The sequence below is a fragment of the Ctenocephalides felis genome, unplaced genomic scaffold (genome assembly GCF_003426905.1).
Source record: "Ctenocephalides felis isolate EL2017-DRISC unplaced genomic scaffold, ASM342690v1 CF-g0.4_SCAFFOLD_01170, whole genome shotgun sequence".
In the NCBI taxonomy this organism is placed as follows: Eukaryota; Metazoa; Arthropoda; class Insecta; order Siphonaptera; family Pulicidae; genus Ctenocephalides; species Ctenocephalides felis.
The window spans coordinates 85999367-86015539 of NW_020537324.1; the positions used below are offsets into that span (position 1 = coordinate 85999367).

At 29.8% G+C, this 16173-nt stretch overlaps 2 protein-coding genes across 2 annotated transcripts; both read left to right on the top strand.

The window, feature by feature from the left end:
* Positions 1–665: 665 nt before the first annotated feature.
* Positions 666–11507, top strand: LOC113367891 (myb-like protein X). The gene is made up of 10 exons (XM_026609465.1): positions 666–735; positions 1844–1910; positions 1989–2170; positions 2235–2292; positions 5647–5750; positions 6049–6190; positions 6274–6474; positions 7877–8039; positions 8100–9188; positions 11085–11507. The coding sequence occupies exons 1-10, from the start codon at positions 666–668 to the stop codon at positions 11505–11507; spliced, it is 2499 nt and encodes an 832-aa protein (XP_026465250.1).
* Positions 11508–13394: 1887 nt separating this feature from the next.
* On the top strand, positions 13395–15154 carry LOC113367892. The gene is made up of 5 exons (XM_026609466.1): positions 13395–13526; positions 14049–14109; positions 14369–14543; positions 14608–14762; positions 14823–15154. The coding sequence occupies exons 1-5, from the start codon at positions 13395–13397 to the stop codon at positions 15152–15154; spliced, it is 855 nt and encodes a 284-aa protein (XP_026465251.1).
* The last annotated feature ends 1019 nt before the right edge of the window (positions 15155–16173 follow it).

Sequence of the window (16173 nt, forward strand, 5' to 3'; positions counted from 1 at the left end):
ATTAAATATTTGTTACTAATTAAATATAATTTATAATTTAATAAACTTGTTATTAAAGTGTAGTTTGTGAAATCAGTTATTATTTTTTATTGTAATTTTAATAACGTATGCTTCTTTAAATTTAAAAGTAAAAACTATATATACAGCATTATTTATAGATATTAATTTTATATTTGTTGAAATTATCAGTTTGGTAAATCAGCTTTTACTTTTTATTAATATTTTTGCAAATTTTATTCATATACACCAAATATTATGCACAAATTAAATATTTAAACAAAAAAAAAATTAAATATCTGGTATAAATCAAATATAAGTTGAATTTCAGTTAGATTTTGTATTAAAATTATTAGTTAGTTAAATCAGTTATTAGTTTTAATAAAAAATATTTAAAATTAAAGATAAAAGATAAAAATCATTAAGATTAAAAATTGCAATTAAAAAAATACAGTTTGTATTTCACTTAATCATTTATCAAAGTTATTAATCTTTATTACAGTTAATAAGAAAACTGCCTAATATTGCAGAAGTGAATATATTTGTAATGAATAAATATATAATTTGAATTTTATTTAGCTATTTATGAAAAAATTTCAAACTTAGTCCTCATTGGATCTATATTATTAAACAAAGATGATTTAAATTAAAAGAATTGTTTAAACAATATGATGTTCAACAATAAACCATCATGTTCGTTGGTGGAACAGAAAAAAATGCAATGGGCTCGAGAAAGAGGTAAAAGTCATTTTTAATAATTTATTATTTAAAATAAAATATATATATATATATATATATATATATATATATTAGGGTGGTCCTTAAATGGATATTTTCGAATTTCCTTGCTCCCGAGGGCTCAAATGGTTCCAAATTGATGAAAAAACAATTCTCTTAAAGTTTTATCTCTTAATATTGTCTTTTTGATTGAGCGCAATTTAATCAAAGTTTTGTATGAAATTAATACAAAAAAAAATTCAAAAATTTTGCAGACGTCGAATTTTCAATGAAAAATGACACGAATTTTCACTTTAAATTCATTTGTCGCCAAGTTATACCTAAAAATTTTTTTTTCAATTTCCAAAATTTTTCATGCTATTTCCATATGAAGTTTGATTGAATTGCGCACTATCTAAAAGTTAATATTAAGAGCAAAAACTTTCAGATAATTGTTTTTTATCAATTTGGAACCATTTGAGCCCTTGGGAGCAAGAAATTCGAAAAATTTCCATATTAAGGACCACCTCATATACATAATAATACAAAATTCTAGTATCATTTTTCCTCATGAACGGCTTGACCGATTTTGTCAAAATTTTATAATAGCTTTCAGTACGACTCAGATTCACATTTATAACTGAGGTTTTCATACCCCTTGGTAGTAAGAGTTGGCAATCCTCATTTTTTTTTAAATATTTAGAACCAATTTATTATATTTTAAAAAAACACGTAAAACCCTAAATTTTCACCCTCTTAGCACAAACCCCAATTGCGCAATACCTATTTTAAAAATGAATGAATGTATTCAAATTTGCCGGGTCAACTAGTATATATAAATATATAATTATTATATTGATTGTTTCTTTTCCGATCAGTAAATTCAATAATAAAAAACAGTTTGTTTTTGAAGATGTTTAATTACGACGTTTCGGAACTAGATACGTTCCATCATTCTGAAATAATTTATATATCCATATCACTAATATTTTGTTAAAAACACTCGTTTTTTCGAGAATATTTGTAAATGTTTTTGACTTCACAAGGCTTTGTACCACACTGTAATGCTATTATATATTGAAAAAATCCAGGATTTATCTATTGAATATAATTATTATTATTATTTTAGAGGAATTGGCTCGTCTAGGAATGCCTTGGGATATGCCCGTATGGAACTCCGAAAGATTGTCAAACAGGTAATGATAATAAGTATAAATGAAACAAAATAAGGCCAAACGCCACTTACACCTAGTTATTTTCATTTACTATTCTAGATCTCGTTACACTTCGGCCAGCGATTTAAGCAGCGTAGTATCTGCCAATAGGTCAGAAGTAGAAACAACAAAATATTACGATATATCCCCTAATAATATTCCGAATCATAGACCGACAAGGAGCCCTAGTTTGCCGCCCCTGGCTCGGCACCAAGCCGAAGGAAACGTCGCCGAAAATACAGGTGAGGAGAACATTTTTGTAAAAATTTGGTTATTCCAATTTTTTAATGTTAATTTTGATTTTAGATACGCAGAGTTACGATGTTGAGACTGATATAACTATCGAGAGGCAAACTGAAAATAGGTAAGTGGTAATAATTGTTTATTTTTATAAGGGTATCTCGAGATAAGTTTGCGGTCTTTTCACTTAAAAGAAAATAAGATAAGAAAATATTATATAAATAATTAATTATGTATTATTAAGTTCATGCAACTTGCCTTAAGGCAAAATGCCACTTACATCTAATTATACAAAAGCATGTTTCATTTAAAAAATACATAAATTATTATTTTGAACAGATTTATATGATTTTTACAACTCTGCACTGATTGTGAGTAACCGATATTTTTCTAAATTTTAGTCAAACTATCCTAAAATATTATAAGCCTACGAAAAGTGGTATAAGATTTTTGAGGTTTTATCATACTGATTTTTGGTCATATTTTATCATATTATTGGAATGATTGCACATTATGTTATATTGGTTTATCATATTCAGTATCCACCATCAATTTTTAACTTGCCAAAGGAGAACTTTATGTTTTTGCTAGAAAATCCAATTTGCTAATTTTATGTCTTTCTCAAACGTTTTGGACCAAATTTGATAATGTTTTTTTCAAAAACGGCTGAACCGATTTTAAAAATTCAGAAACCAATCGATGTAGCTCAATAGGGACTCGCGTATAATGTGAAAAAAATATCTATTATATAAAGAGAGTCTGTTAAAGAAAAGGCTTATACATTTATTATTCAAAACTAAGAAAATGTTTTCACCCGGATTTTTCTTTCCAGAACCAGGTTAACTTTCACCCATAAAATAAAATGGCCATAAAAGTCCAGTTACCCCAGAAAAAAATGCGAAACATTTATAATTTTTACAAGAGACACATATAGATTAAAATCTAATCTTAAATAATTACCATTTTAAGTGACACGCGATGTTGTTCTGGTATTTTACATATTAAAAAGAAACGGAGGCGTTGTAAATAATATTTGGGTCGAATTATAAATATGATATTAAAAGAGTAGTGAAATTTGTATATTATGAAATTAGAACAAGCTCGATTCGCATTGTATAGAGGTACTAAGATCGAATCCCAGCAATTTGTATAAAAAATTGATTGGGGATAAGTAGTGAACAATATAAACCAATATAACATATTGTGTAATCGTTAATAAAATAGTAAAATTTAATATAATATACCTCAAAAATCTTAAACCACTTTTCGCAGGCCTATAATATTTTAAAATGAATATCACGGCAGCTTGATATCAAGCTGTCCGAAATGCAGGGGTAACCTGGGACGCCAGGATGTTCGTTTCGTTAAAATTTAAAAATAAACATCGGTTATTCCGTACGAAGTAGTAAAGTCGGTAAAATAACTTTACTCAATCAATTTTATACATTTAATTTTACAAATACATTTGGAAGTTATTTGCCTATTAGAAAGTAACCCTATGGTTGTCTTTGTTAATTGTACCAATGCCCTAAAAAACTATCTACCCTTGAAAATACATCTTGATCTATATTTTGACCTGAAAACTGATATCACTATTGCATGAACGGGTTTTTAACTCAAATCTCAAAAACATTTGGAAGACATTTACTACGATCATTCCATTGACTATATAATTGAATTAAATTATCGGTTACACAAATCTGTTAAAAATATCGTTACCTCGTAGTAGGTTTATTTTCTCCTGATCTATATTTATATCGTTTCCCATATAAATTATGCATTGGCAATAGTTCTTTGAACTTAAAGTGTTGTAAAACAAATGGACGGTCGTCCAAGTCCTTAAAGGAGGTCATATCACATTGAATGAATGGCTAACATGCAAACAATCTGGAAATAAAATCGATGACGATATAGTAAAATATGGAGATATATATATATATATATATACAGGCTGTCCCAGAACTCAACATCAAACCGAAATGAAAATTTGAGCTTCAAGAAAATTATCAGCCTTAAGTAAAACCCAGAGCTTAGTTGGAAAGGTGACCATTTTCTAGCTATTGTGGTCACGTTTTATCATTTTTTTTTTCATTTTAATTATGGATCTGACATTAGGTGGTTTTCGTTAGAATGCAACCCAATAGTTGACCAACAAATATTTATTTTTTGTTCTATTAAAATATTTCTAAAAAAAATGATATATTTTAAAATTTAAGCTGCAATGCCGGGCAAGTATATGTTTACTTAGATATTTCGAATAAGAATGAATATCACGGCTGCTTGATATCAATTTGTGCGAAATGCAGGTTTAAGATCCCTATTATAATAACATTAATAAATATATAAATATTATTAACTTCCCGTAGGGTGTGTTATAGTAATCGCAAAAAAATCGAAAATGAAAATTTTTATATATCTTCACGTTTCAGAAGTTTCTGAACAGTTTGGCATACCTTAGAAAAAATGAATATGTGTGTGTGTGTATGTATGTATGGATACAATTTTTCCTCCTAAACAAAAAATTGTTTTCGGACGCACGGACCAACCGATTTCAATGATTCAAAAAACATCCGATTCCTATTGATAAGGAGACGTGCTGATTAGTTTTTGGCAAAGGCAGGTCTAGCCGTTATGAAGATACGAAGCAAAGAATGCAGAAAATTCAAATCGAGTTTGTGAAAGAACGGAGTATCGGATTTGAATGATCTAAAAAACATTCAATTTGAAATGATTGGGAGAAGAGGTGATTAGTTTTTGGCAAAGACAGGTCCCGCCATTTCGAAGATACAGAGCTAAATGTGCAAAAACTGGCTGTTTTTGAGTGAACTAAGCATCCGATTTGAATGATATAAAAAACTTTCTGCTTGTATTGACAAGACAATTGCTTTTGATGATAAAAAATTATTACATCTTTTTTTTATTTTTCATAAAACAATTTTTGTAATTTTGGATTATAAATTGAAAAAATGACTCAGGCTAAGCACAGTCTAAGCGCCACTCTGGTACAAATGTTTACCCAAGTGCGTTTAGACTGTTTATCTACTGGAGCACTTTTCCAATTTTGTGAAAAGTATTGAAAAATGTATAAATGCCGCCAAGATAGGCACAGTATAAGTGAAAATGTCGCACATAATTATTTGCATTAGACTGTGACTATATAGGAGCACTTTTTCAATTTTGTGCAAATTAGGCAACTATTTTTTTCGAAATTGAATTCGAAATGAAATGACAATTGTTAAAGTTCTGGAGATAAATTGATTTATGATTTATGATTTACATTTGATTTGCTCAGATATAACAAGAGAGATAGCAAAAATAATGAAAATTGCAGTATTTGTAATAATATTTTTGAAAGCGTTTGAAATTTCTCGAATATTTCATTACGGTACGGGAAGTTCCAGCAATTTGCCTTAAGGCACGATTCCATACACCACTAGTTTGATTTTGTTTTCAGCATTTTTTTTTATTTCAATTATAGAATATACAGTTCACCAGAAATCTCATCACAATCTAGTGGAAGCATTCATGCACCCATGATGCCTACTGCAACAACCACAACCAGACCGAGATGGGATGATCGAGGTTAGTATTTGTCTTTATATTATAAATTTTTTTAAATTATTATTAACAATATAGAATTTTGTTCAACAATTTCAACCGTCTTCTTGAAAAAAATTGAATATGTGAATCATATACTTGGTAAAAAGTAGGTACTAAAAATTGAATCATAAAAATTACCAAAGTACCAGGTAGATTTTTATACATTTTGCATGTATAAAAACTACCTAAATTAAAATATTTAATTTTTATGTGTCAATTTCAAAATTAATTATAATTTGGCAAGTGCAATAAATCTTTCTATTATATTTCCTTTACCTAGGGTCCAGACAGATGCCAAGACGCATGATGAGCACCTCATCCTCCTGTTCGTCTCTGGTTGCAGCAAGTGCATCAGGAGCACCAGATTGGCTGGACAGAAGTAGCATTGCCGCTTCTGGTACGGAGCAGGAGGACGAACCAAGGTACGTGTCATCATCCTAAAATACTTTTGTATTATAATATGGTAATTGTGATTATTTAATGATGTAATTTTTGTTGGTCCTAGGACTCATTTGAGAGGTCAAAACGTGCCCCTGGATTCCATGGTGTTGATGGAACGCGAAGCAAAAAGGGCGCAAGCTTTAAGGGTGCAGGCTGAAGTTTTGAAGCAATTGAAGGAAAGGGAAGATAGAAAACGAGAGGAGTTGGAGAGGAAAAAAATTGAGGAACGGCAAAGGGATAAGCAGTTGGCAGAGCAAAGACAAAGGTAAATTTTACTCCAAAAAATATCTAACACCATAAACTCAAAAACAAGAATTGTATAAAAATTTAAACAATACTATTTTAAAGTAGAGGGCAAAAAAGGATGAGGTGACAATTTATAAAAAAATATCCAAAAAGCTTATTTCTATGAAAATTTTATAAAATGCTTAAAATGTATAAAAAAAATTAACGATACTATTTTAAAGTAGAGGGCAAAAGATTGTCCGTTTTTACCTTCCGGGATAAAAAAGACCAGGTTCTTAATTCAAATAATGATGAAATTTTTGCAAAATGTACAAAAACTTTTAATGATACTATTTTAAAGTACAGGGCAAAGTTCCCTTTTACCTCGTCTATGGGATAAAAAAGATCAGGTGACAAATTTTAAAAAGTACTATAAAGTTTATTTCTATAATGATGAAATTTTTATAAAATGTATAAAAAGAGTTAACGATACTATTTCAAAGTAGAGGGCAAAAAATGGTCCCTTTTACCTCGCCTATGGGATAAATAAAACTAAATGACAAATTTAAAAGGCATAAAGTTTATTTCTAAATGATGAAAAGTGTATAAAATGTACAAAAAATTTTAACGATACTATTTTAAAGTAGAAGGCAAAAAATTGTCGCCTTGTACCTCGTCTAAAAAGAACTAGGTGACAAATTTTTCAAAAATGGCATAATGCTTACTTCTATAATTAGAAAAAAAATTACCGATACTCTTTTACCTCGTCTATGGGATAAAAAAAACATGTGACAAATTTTTAAAAAAAGCAATAAGCTTATTTCTATAATGATGAAAATTGTATAAAAAAATTTGACGATACTATTTTAAAGTAGAGGGCAAAAGATTGTTCCCTTGTACCTCACCTATGGGATAAAAAGGATCAGGTAACAAATTAAAAAAAATAGCATAAAGCTAATTTATAAATGATGAATTGTTTTAAAAATTTATAAACATTTTTAACAACACTATTTTAAAGTAGAGAAAAAAAACTTAAAGCTTATATCTATAATAATGAAATTTTTATAAAATGCATAAAATGCAAAAAAAAATTAATGATAATATTTTAAAGCAGAGGACAAAAAATTGTCTTTTCCCTCATGAAAATTTTATATTCAGGTATATTAAACTAAATAACAGTGCTCAAAACCAAAATAAACTAATAATGAAAAAAAATACGTTTGTTGAAAAATTACCAATGTGGCCTTCATCTTGTTTTAGCAAAGTCCCCCAAAGTTAATAGCTACACATCATTTGCCCTCTACTTTAAAATATTATTATTGAAAAACTCCAAACTTTACTTGTTTTTGAAATAATGCTTGTGGACTTTGTTACCAAGGACTTTCAAGTTCCTCTCTATCCTGTTATTTAATTCTGGTATTTAATTTTTTTTTATATTTTAGAGAAGATGATCAAAGACGTCGAGAATTGAGAGAACGTGAAGAAAAACAAGCTCGTGAAGACGAAAGAAGACGAGCTGCCGAAGAAGCTTTAAAAAAGGCTGCTGAAGAAGCTGAAAAGCGAAAAAAGGAACGTAGGAAATCTAGTAGACGAAGCAACGACCAGGTTACTAATTTATTAAAAAAATTAAACCTAACCAAATATTTTACTGATAATTTTTTATAGGTTGATTCTGCTTTTGAGTCAGGAGCATCTACTGGAAGCAGAACTCCGAACGAGCCTCAAACTAATACAGTACTTATAGGATCACCTATAAAATTGCGAAAAACGCAAAAACCTGCAGCCAATGAAGAAACTACAGCAGATACCAATAAAAACCAAGAAGAAATTCCTGATCAAAACGTAGAACCAACAGACAATCAAACTAAACCCTTGATAATTCCAAAATCCCAAACACCAGTCATAAACTACATACATCCAAATATTTCCACATACGTAGACAATAATGTAAACTCATCAGAATATTACCAGCTTTTGAGACCTCCAGATGTTATGGTGCAATCTGCACCACCAGTACCAAATGTCCAGATACTGTCAGCACGAGAACAATTGGCTTATGCTCCAAATTTTATGCAAAACCAACAAATTTATCACGAAATTCAGAAAGAGTCATCACAAAACGTTAGCAAGTTACAGAGTAGTTTGGAATCTTTACAACTGGCGTATACACCAAATTTTATGGCTCCTAATGTGCAACCTCAGATAGTTTATACAGTCAGAAATTTGGGAAACGAATTTATCCAAAAACCTGATTCAACACCACAAAATACTGCCAACTTACCTCCAGAATCTTCACAAATAGTTTCACAACCACCTCAGAACCAAGAATTAGTTATCCCAAATCCCTTACCATCCCCCAACACTAGCTTCCAACCCTACCACAAAGACTTTTACCCTCATCAGGCAATACTACCACGATATGCTTCTGCAGGAAGTCTTTGCCACGTGGCTTGTGGCTCCGACAGACCCTTGACGCCTTCCAAATTCAGGTCAGGACAACTCAAGGAAGCATGGACTCAGACTGATGAAAAAAATAAAAGAAGATCGGTTTCTTCTTCTGATGGCGGTGCCAGCAGTGTTAGAAATAATAGTAAAAGGAGACCTTCGAATGAGAGGCCTAAATGGGGTGCTAATAGACCCACTGTGAGGTACGTGACTCAGAGTGAAAAGGATCCTTTTTATGAATTGAGGAGGAACAATGGAGGACGTAGGAAGCATCGCCAGATTAGACTCAGAAGGGCTTATGAAATACAGGTAAGTAAATATAAATTTTATCTTCATATATATAAAAATGGAGTTCTCGATCAAATGATCCGCTAAAACTCGAAAACGGCTAAACCGATTTGGCCAGTTTTAGTCTTGAAAAATTCGTGCTAATCAGTAGATTGTCGGAAAGGTGAGATATTATTTCAAAATCGCGTATAAACTTTACATTTTCAATTTGAACATTTTTGTAGAAGCGCAATTTGAATAAAACAATGGACGGTGGCAAATCCGTCAAATGACAAACGTTTTTGACAGATGATGTTCATTTACTTTTAATAGGATGTTTTACGTGAATATTATTTCATTATGATTAAATTGTTGTAAATAGTTTTGCTCGTAGTTATATTTATATACAAAAACGTTATTAAACGGATCGCAAGTGTTACTAGAAACTCAAAATATCAACTTTTTTGAAATGTTAATATAAAAATGCACTTTTTGGCGTTGTAGCACTCTTTTTTCCAAATCATATTTTTCTCAAACACTTTTTCTATTTAACCAGGGGCCCTTTGGGGTAGATGATACAATTGTTTGAGTATAAATACCTATAACTTATAACAATATAAAGAAGGCTAGCAAATGTAATAAGAGAAGAAGGTTGTAGGGTAAAGTTCAATATATATCAATAACTAATTCGAAAGTTCAATATATCATAAACTAAATAGAGTGGTTCTATTCACATATCTTATGGTGATGAAACATTTATAATTTGCAGTCCGCTTATATCTAATTAATGACAGTGATCCTCATCAATTATTTTTTTATTTATGTTATTTAAATTCAGAACCTAAATTTGGTATCGATCAAAGGGACATTTTGTCGAATAACATTTTCCCAGTTATAATTTCCCAGAATTTATCGAAAAATAGACAGTAAAATAAGAAGGTCCGGGGTCAAAAACGTCCACCACCAATGTGTCAAAAATCAGTTAAGTTAAGCATTGTTTAACAACAAAATTTGAAAGTCGAGGGAAAAGGGTGTATAACCAGCTATAACCTTGATTCTTATGACTTTGCCATCGGGAGATAAACGACAATCTTTGAAAATCCATAAAAAAAGTATTTTCTTACGTTGTTTTTCTGAGTTTTTTAGCATTTAGTTTAAAAGTGTAATTATTTTGTAAAATACCTTTAAAATTAAATAAGACATTAAACCTGTTTGCCACCTGGCCGTTCCGAGTTACTCCGCCTCCGAAAAGGTCTAGATAACAAATTTTTGAAAGACATAAAAAAATCACATTTGTACAATGATGAAATAGCTGGCAGTTTAACTGAACGTAGTTAGATAATTGTTCGTTTGATATTATTGTTGCGATATAATTAGTTTGATTTTTATAATATAATTAATATTTGCTCAAAGTCAAATTCGACCTTTGTGCCTCGCCTTGCTCTACATATATACTTTTTATTAAGTTTACTTTAATTCATCGAATATTACTTGAAACTTTTCAAAAAGCAGGTCAAAGAAGAAATATTTAATTCATTTTCTATCTCTCCTCGCAAAAATTTGAAAATTTTGTATAAGCTCAGTAGTATTATTTACAATTATACACAAAATCCAGAATCCAAAAAGAATCTGAAAAACTTGAAACGTAATCAATAAGTCGAAAGAGCAAAAAAGACTAGGATTGGATTATACAATGTTTTCTATAGAAAGTGAATAAGACTTCCAGTTTGATTGTATTGACAAAATATAGACAAAACTAATGGGGTTTATATTACCTCATTGTATATAGCATTCACAAAACACATCCTTATTCACTTAAAGTATTAATATTTTTGATTTTCTAGAAATTGTTTAGAATAAACCTTACTTAGCAAAACAACGTTTGCCGGGTCAGCTAGTATACAAATAAATATATGCATAATTATTTTTTTATTTCAGCAAGAGTACAGCGTGGATGGTTCCAGCGAAGACGATCAGCCAAACGACGAAGTCTTCTCAAAATCCACATCAGACCAATCTTCAAACACAGAAACACCATCAAAAACCCAAAAACCAAAACAGATTTCAAGAAACATCATCCACCAGACCACAGAAATCGTACCCCTGGTCCGTACTTCATCAGGTCTCACCAGGAAGGACAGACTGGACGAGCAGAATGAAAACCAGAAGAAAAAATCTTCGAGGAACAGAAAGTGGTCTAGTGGAAGTTCCAGCGATGTGATTTTGGAGCAGCTCATGACCGGATCTGGTGTGTGGAAAAATAAAGGGATTGTTACCAGGAACGGTTGGAGAAAAATTGAGAAAAATGGAGGCAGTGATGAGGATTTGAGGACTATTGAACGGTTGGAAATAGAAGATTGAAGGAATTAGATTTAGGTCTAAAACAATACGTTTTGGAATTATTAAATGACTAGTTACAAAGGTGTGCTATATATAGTAAAGATGATCATATAATTTCCAAAATATTTTAAACGTATGTTGGGATTTTTTAGTATTTTGAGAAGGACAGCTGTACCGATTCGAAGATTCAAAAAGTATTCAACTTGTAAATTTTTGTATTTCTGGTGAAGGCAGACTTAGCCATTATAAAATAATAATTATTTTGTTCTAAGAAAAGCTTTCTGAGACTTAATGGAAATTTTTTCAAAGTTGTTTTTTCATAAATAGTTAAATTAAAAAGTTTAGCTTTATTGATTATTAGTGAACTTGAGTTTTATGAAGTTTTTCAGAGTTTTGTATTAAATAATCACATAAAATCAATGTAAAATTCATATATTTTTTTATTACTATATTTATATAAATGATATATTAATATTGTTTTTTGTTTTTACTTCCCGTAGGGTAGTTATAGTAATGAGCCGAAAATCTTAAATGAAAATTTTTGCATTTTCGACGTTTTGAAGGTATTTGAATCTTAGCATACCTCAGAAAAAAATAATCAGTCTAAGCACAGTCTAAGCGCCACTTGGTTACAAATGTTTGCCCAAGTGCATTTAGACTGTTTATGATGTACTGGAGCACTTTTCCAATTTTGTGAAAACTATTGAAAAATGTGAAAATGCCGCCAAGCTAAGCACAGTGTAAGTGAAAATGTCGCACAGAATTATTTGCAAATGCGTTTAGACTGTGACTATGCGGGAGAGACATTTTCAGTTTTGTGTAAATTAGGCCAACATTTGTTTTTTGAAATTGAATTCGAAATGAAATGACGATTATTAATGTTCTGGAGATAAATTGATTTATTTATAATTACATTTGATTTGCTCAGATATAACAAGTATGCAAATTTGCTATAAGGCACGATGCCATACACCACTAGTTTAATATTGTTTTCTGTTTTCAATTTGATATTAAAAAAATATATCCTTGAACTTAAATATTACCGTATTGTTATATAATTATAAGAACATTTTTATAAATTTTCTGCAATTTTCAAAATAAAAAATAATTGTTGGCTTTTTCTATAAATTTTGGAATATTGACAAATAAAGTTGCAAAATTTTTAAGTCTTAAATTTGTAATTAAATTAAGAAATATCACAAAAAATCACATGTAAAATAAAAAATAATTCATAAACTCATGTTTACTATATATAGCACAACTGGCTATTATAAACTCACCAATAACCATTTATATAAAAGTAGATTTATTAAATAATAATTTTATATCAATAAATTAGTTGTGTTTTTGCACCGATTTATATTGATATTATACCTTATTTAATATTTTATATATTATTCTATTAAACAATAATTAGATTTACTGAATTTTGATTATATCTATTTAAAATATTTTATAACATTTATAAAAATGTTTAACCGAATGTAATCATTGTTTTAATAAAAATGGAGTAAAATTTTTATAATTGTTTGAAAAACTTATTTTTTCTTTAAACCTTAATCATTATCTGATAATATATTTATAATAAAGTGATTTTAATATATTTCCGCATTTTTATAATTCAAAAATATGTACAAAAGTAACATTCTGATCACCAAACCTTGTAAAATGATAAAAATTATTCTCTAATAAACATTGCTGTTGATAGGTGTACTTTAAAAACTAATTCATGATTTTAAAATAAGTTTAAAATTATCAGTTTCTAATTTGTTTTAATTTCCATTAAATCAGAAAATACTCCAAGAAAGCTATTTATAGAAATAGGTTAAATTTCCCAGTTGTTTGATCAATAAAACTCCATTTTGCCTAAAACTTGTTAACCTTGTTAGTTAATATTTAATATATTAAATGGATGATCTGTTTGGTGATAAAAAAGAGGAAACAACAGTCTTAGATTTATCCAAATGTTCAGCTGACACCAAGGAAGAATTTAAGAGGCTGCTGGAACAAGTACCTGACTACAAAACAAGACCCATCAAGGTAATAAAAAATGTCTAATTAAAAAATCTCTTATTAACTTCTCCAGAACAAATATTTTTGTAATTTTGGATTAAAAATTCCATAAAATGAGCCATGCTAAGCACAGTCTAAGCGCCACCCTGGTACAAATATTTACCCAAGTGCGTTTAGACTGTTGGAGCACTTTTCCAATTTTGTAAAAACTATTGAAAAATGTAAAAATGCCGCCAAGATAAACACAGTATAAGTGAAAATGTCGCACATAATTATTTGCAAATGCGTTTAGACTGTGACTATACGAGAGCACTTTTTCAATTTTGTGCAAATTAGGCTTTGTTTTTAATTGAATTCGAAATGAAATGACGATTGTTAATGTTCTTTTCGGAGATAAATTGATTTATGATTAACATTCGATTTTGATTACTCAGATATAACAAGATAGCAAAAATAATGAAAGTTACAGTATTTGTAATAATATATTTGAAAATTTGCCTTAAGGCACAATGCCATACACCACTAGTTATTTATAATTTTATTATTCAGGTTCGTCAAGAAGAGATCAGAATACGTGAAAAAAACTTCAAATTTCGCATTTCCAAAAAACGTTTGAGCCAGGAACTTCGGTTGCAACAAATGCAGGAGGCAAGGGCTAATAATACAGGATCACCTACACCAGGTAGAAAAGGAAATTAATGTATATTAAATTTATTAATTGCCATTTAATATTTGTTAACATACCGAAAGAAAAGTTCATGTTTTTGTCAAAAAATCCGACCAAAATTTAGAAACAACGCGTTGTTTAGTTTTGCTTGACAATCAGCCAAGAACTTTCTTAATTCTTTCTTCTTTTTTTTATTATTTAGGGATGGTTCGTAAAAACAAAGAAGCAAACACAGGCGGCAGATACAAATACCAAAATCCAATTCCAATAGAGATGCAATCTCTAAAAATGGAAGATTTATATTCAGTTCCAATAGATTGGAGAATGTTGACCACTTTGCGTCCAAAAAATAAAGTGGACGAAGAATATTTCAGCAGGTACAATGTTTAAATACATACAAATGATTAGAAAACAATAAAAGGTTTAAAAAATCACTTACAGACTGGTGGAACTCGGAAAGGCTTCAATGAAAGCTCTGGAACGAGAAAAGACCCAGGAAGCAAAACAACCTGATGCTCGAAAGACCAAAAATCGCGCAGGGGTCATCGAAACAAGATTAGTCTCTTGTGCTGAATGTCTTGAAGAACTCTGTGACGGTAAAAAAATATTAATACAAGATAAAAAAAAGTTTGATTTATCAAAATTCTTTTATCCAGGAAAGAATTGTTACAAATTCACCTACGACATGTTTGCCCGTCCAGATCCAAACGCGGCTGAAAATCAAACCGGAAACAATATTCCTAAAACAATAGCGCCCCAAAGTTCCGGAGCGCCCGGAGGAGGCACCGGAGGCGGAGGTGCGCGTGGGAAATCCCGAAACAACCAGAGGAGACCTCGTACAGTCGCTGTAGGAAATTCTAATGCGAAAAATAAAAGTGCGAAGGGCAATAAGCCCCTTAGAAGAAGCAAAAGTGTCGGACCTCAGTCTGCTAGATCTAAGAGCAAAACTATGACCAGGAGCAAAAGTTTGGGAAGGAAACAGAATTGAGATAAAAATATAAAAGGATATATAGTGTTTATTGTAGACATTTTTATTTATTTTTTTTTATTTTTATATATATATATACATTATTTTCATATCTCAGTCAGGCAGAGTTGCCTGGTATGAGAGATTATGAAAACAGTTTTCATATAATATATACATTTCATTGACTATAATAATCTATTTCATTAATATAATATCTATATATAACTAAAATATCTTTATATATCACTCTCAGTCTTCTTGGTCTTCAATTTCCTTATAGTGTTTTTTATTTTTCTTTTAAATTTATCGTCATCTTTGGTCATCTTAATATTGTTTGGCAATTCGTTATATGTTTTGCTGGCACTCCATATGACATTTCTCTGAAATTCTTCTTTCTATTGTGTTCAATGTGAAAATTGTTGTGTTGTCTAGTATAGTGTTCATGTATATCTTGATTTATGTCTATTGTTGTTGCTGTTTTAATTCGGTTAATTTCATTTTGTGTATTAGTTGCATTTCTCTATTTTAATTATGTTATTTAGTGAAAGATTATTTGTTTCTCTCTGTAAGTATTTGGTGGGTGTCAGATGTGGAAAATTGTATGCTATTTTGGTGGCTTTATTCATTATTGTCTGTATGTCATTTAAGTTAGCTTTAGTTGTTTGGCTCCATGTTGTTATTCCATATAAAATTATAGGTAGTATTTGTGTTTTAAGAATTAGTATTTTATTTTTTTGCGCGAAAGAGTGGATCCTTTTCAATGCCCTGTTAATGTTCCAATTTTTCTTTTTATTTTGTTTATATGTTCTGTCCATGTCAGTTTTTCATTTATTATCAGTCCTAAGTATTTTATGCTTTCCACTTCTTCTATTTCTCTATTATTTACTTTAATACTTAGTTTAGTGTTCTCTTCAGTATTTTTTTTATGTTGAAATATAGTATTTTGTTTTATTGATGTTAATTCTTAGTTTGTTTTAGTTAGCCAGTCGGTGTATGTTTTCATGTCCGTGTTTATTGTATCTTCAAGCTTTTTTTTGTCC

What these genes read in the sequence shown, in the direction of transcription:
- LOC113367891 (XM_026609465.1), top strand. Translation starts at nt 666, where the DNA reads ATGATGTTCAACAATAAACCATCATGTTCGTTGGTGGAACAGAAAAAA. An exon ending in GCAATGGGCTCGAGAAAGAG is followed by an intron (nt 736 to 1,843) that starts GTAAAAGTCATT and finishes TTATTATTTTAG; the next exon opens with AGGAATTGGCTCGTCTAGGA. An exon ending in GTAGACGAAGCAACGACCAG is followed by an intron (nt 8,040 to 8,099) that starts GTTACTAATTTA and finishes AATTTTTTATAG; the next exon opens with GTTGATTCTGCTTTTGAGTC.
- LOC113367892 (XM_026609466.1), top strand. Translation starts at nt 13,395, where the DNA reads ATGGATGATCTGTTTGGTGATAAAAAAGAGGAAACAACAGTCTTAGAT. An exon ending in ACAAAACAAGACCCATCAAG is followed by an intron (nt 13,527 to 14,048) that starts GTAATAAAAAAT and finishes TTTATTATTCAG; the next exon opens with GTTCGTCAAGAAGAGATCAG. An exon ending in GACGAAGAATATTTCAGCAG is followed by an intron (nt 14,544 to 14,607) that starts GTACAATGTTTA and finishes AATCACTTACAG; the next exon opens with ACTGGTGGAACTCGGAAAGG.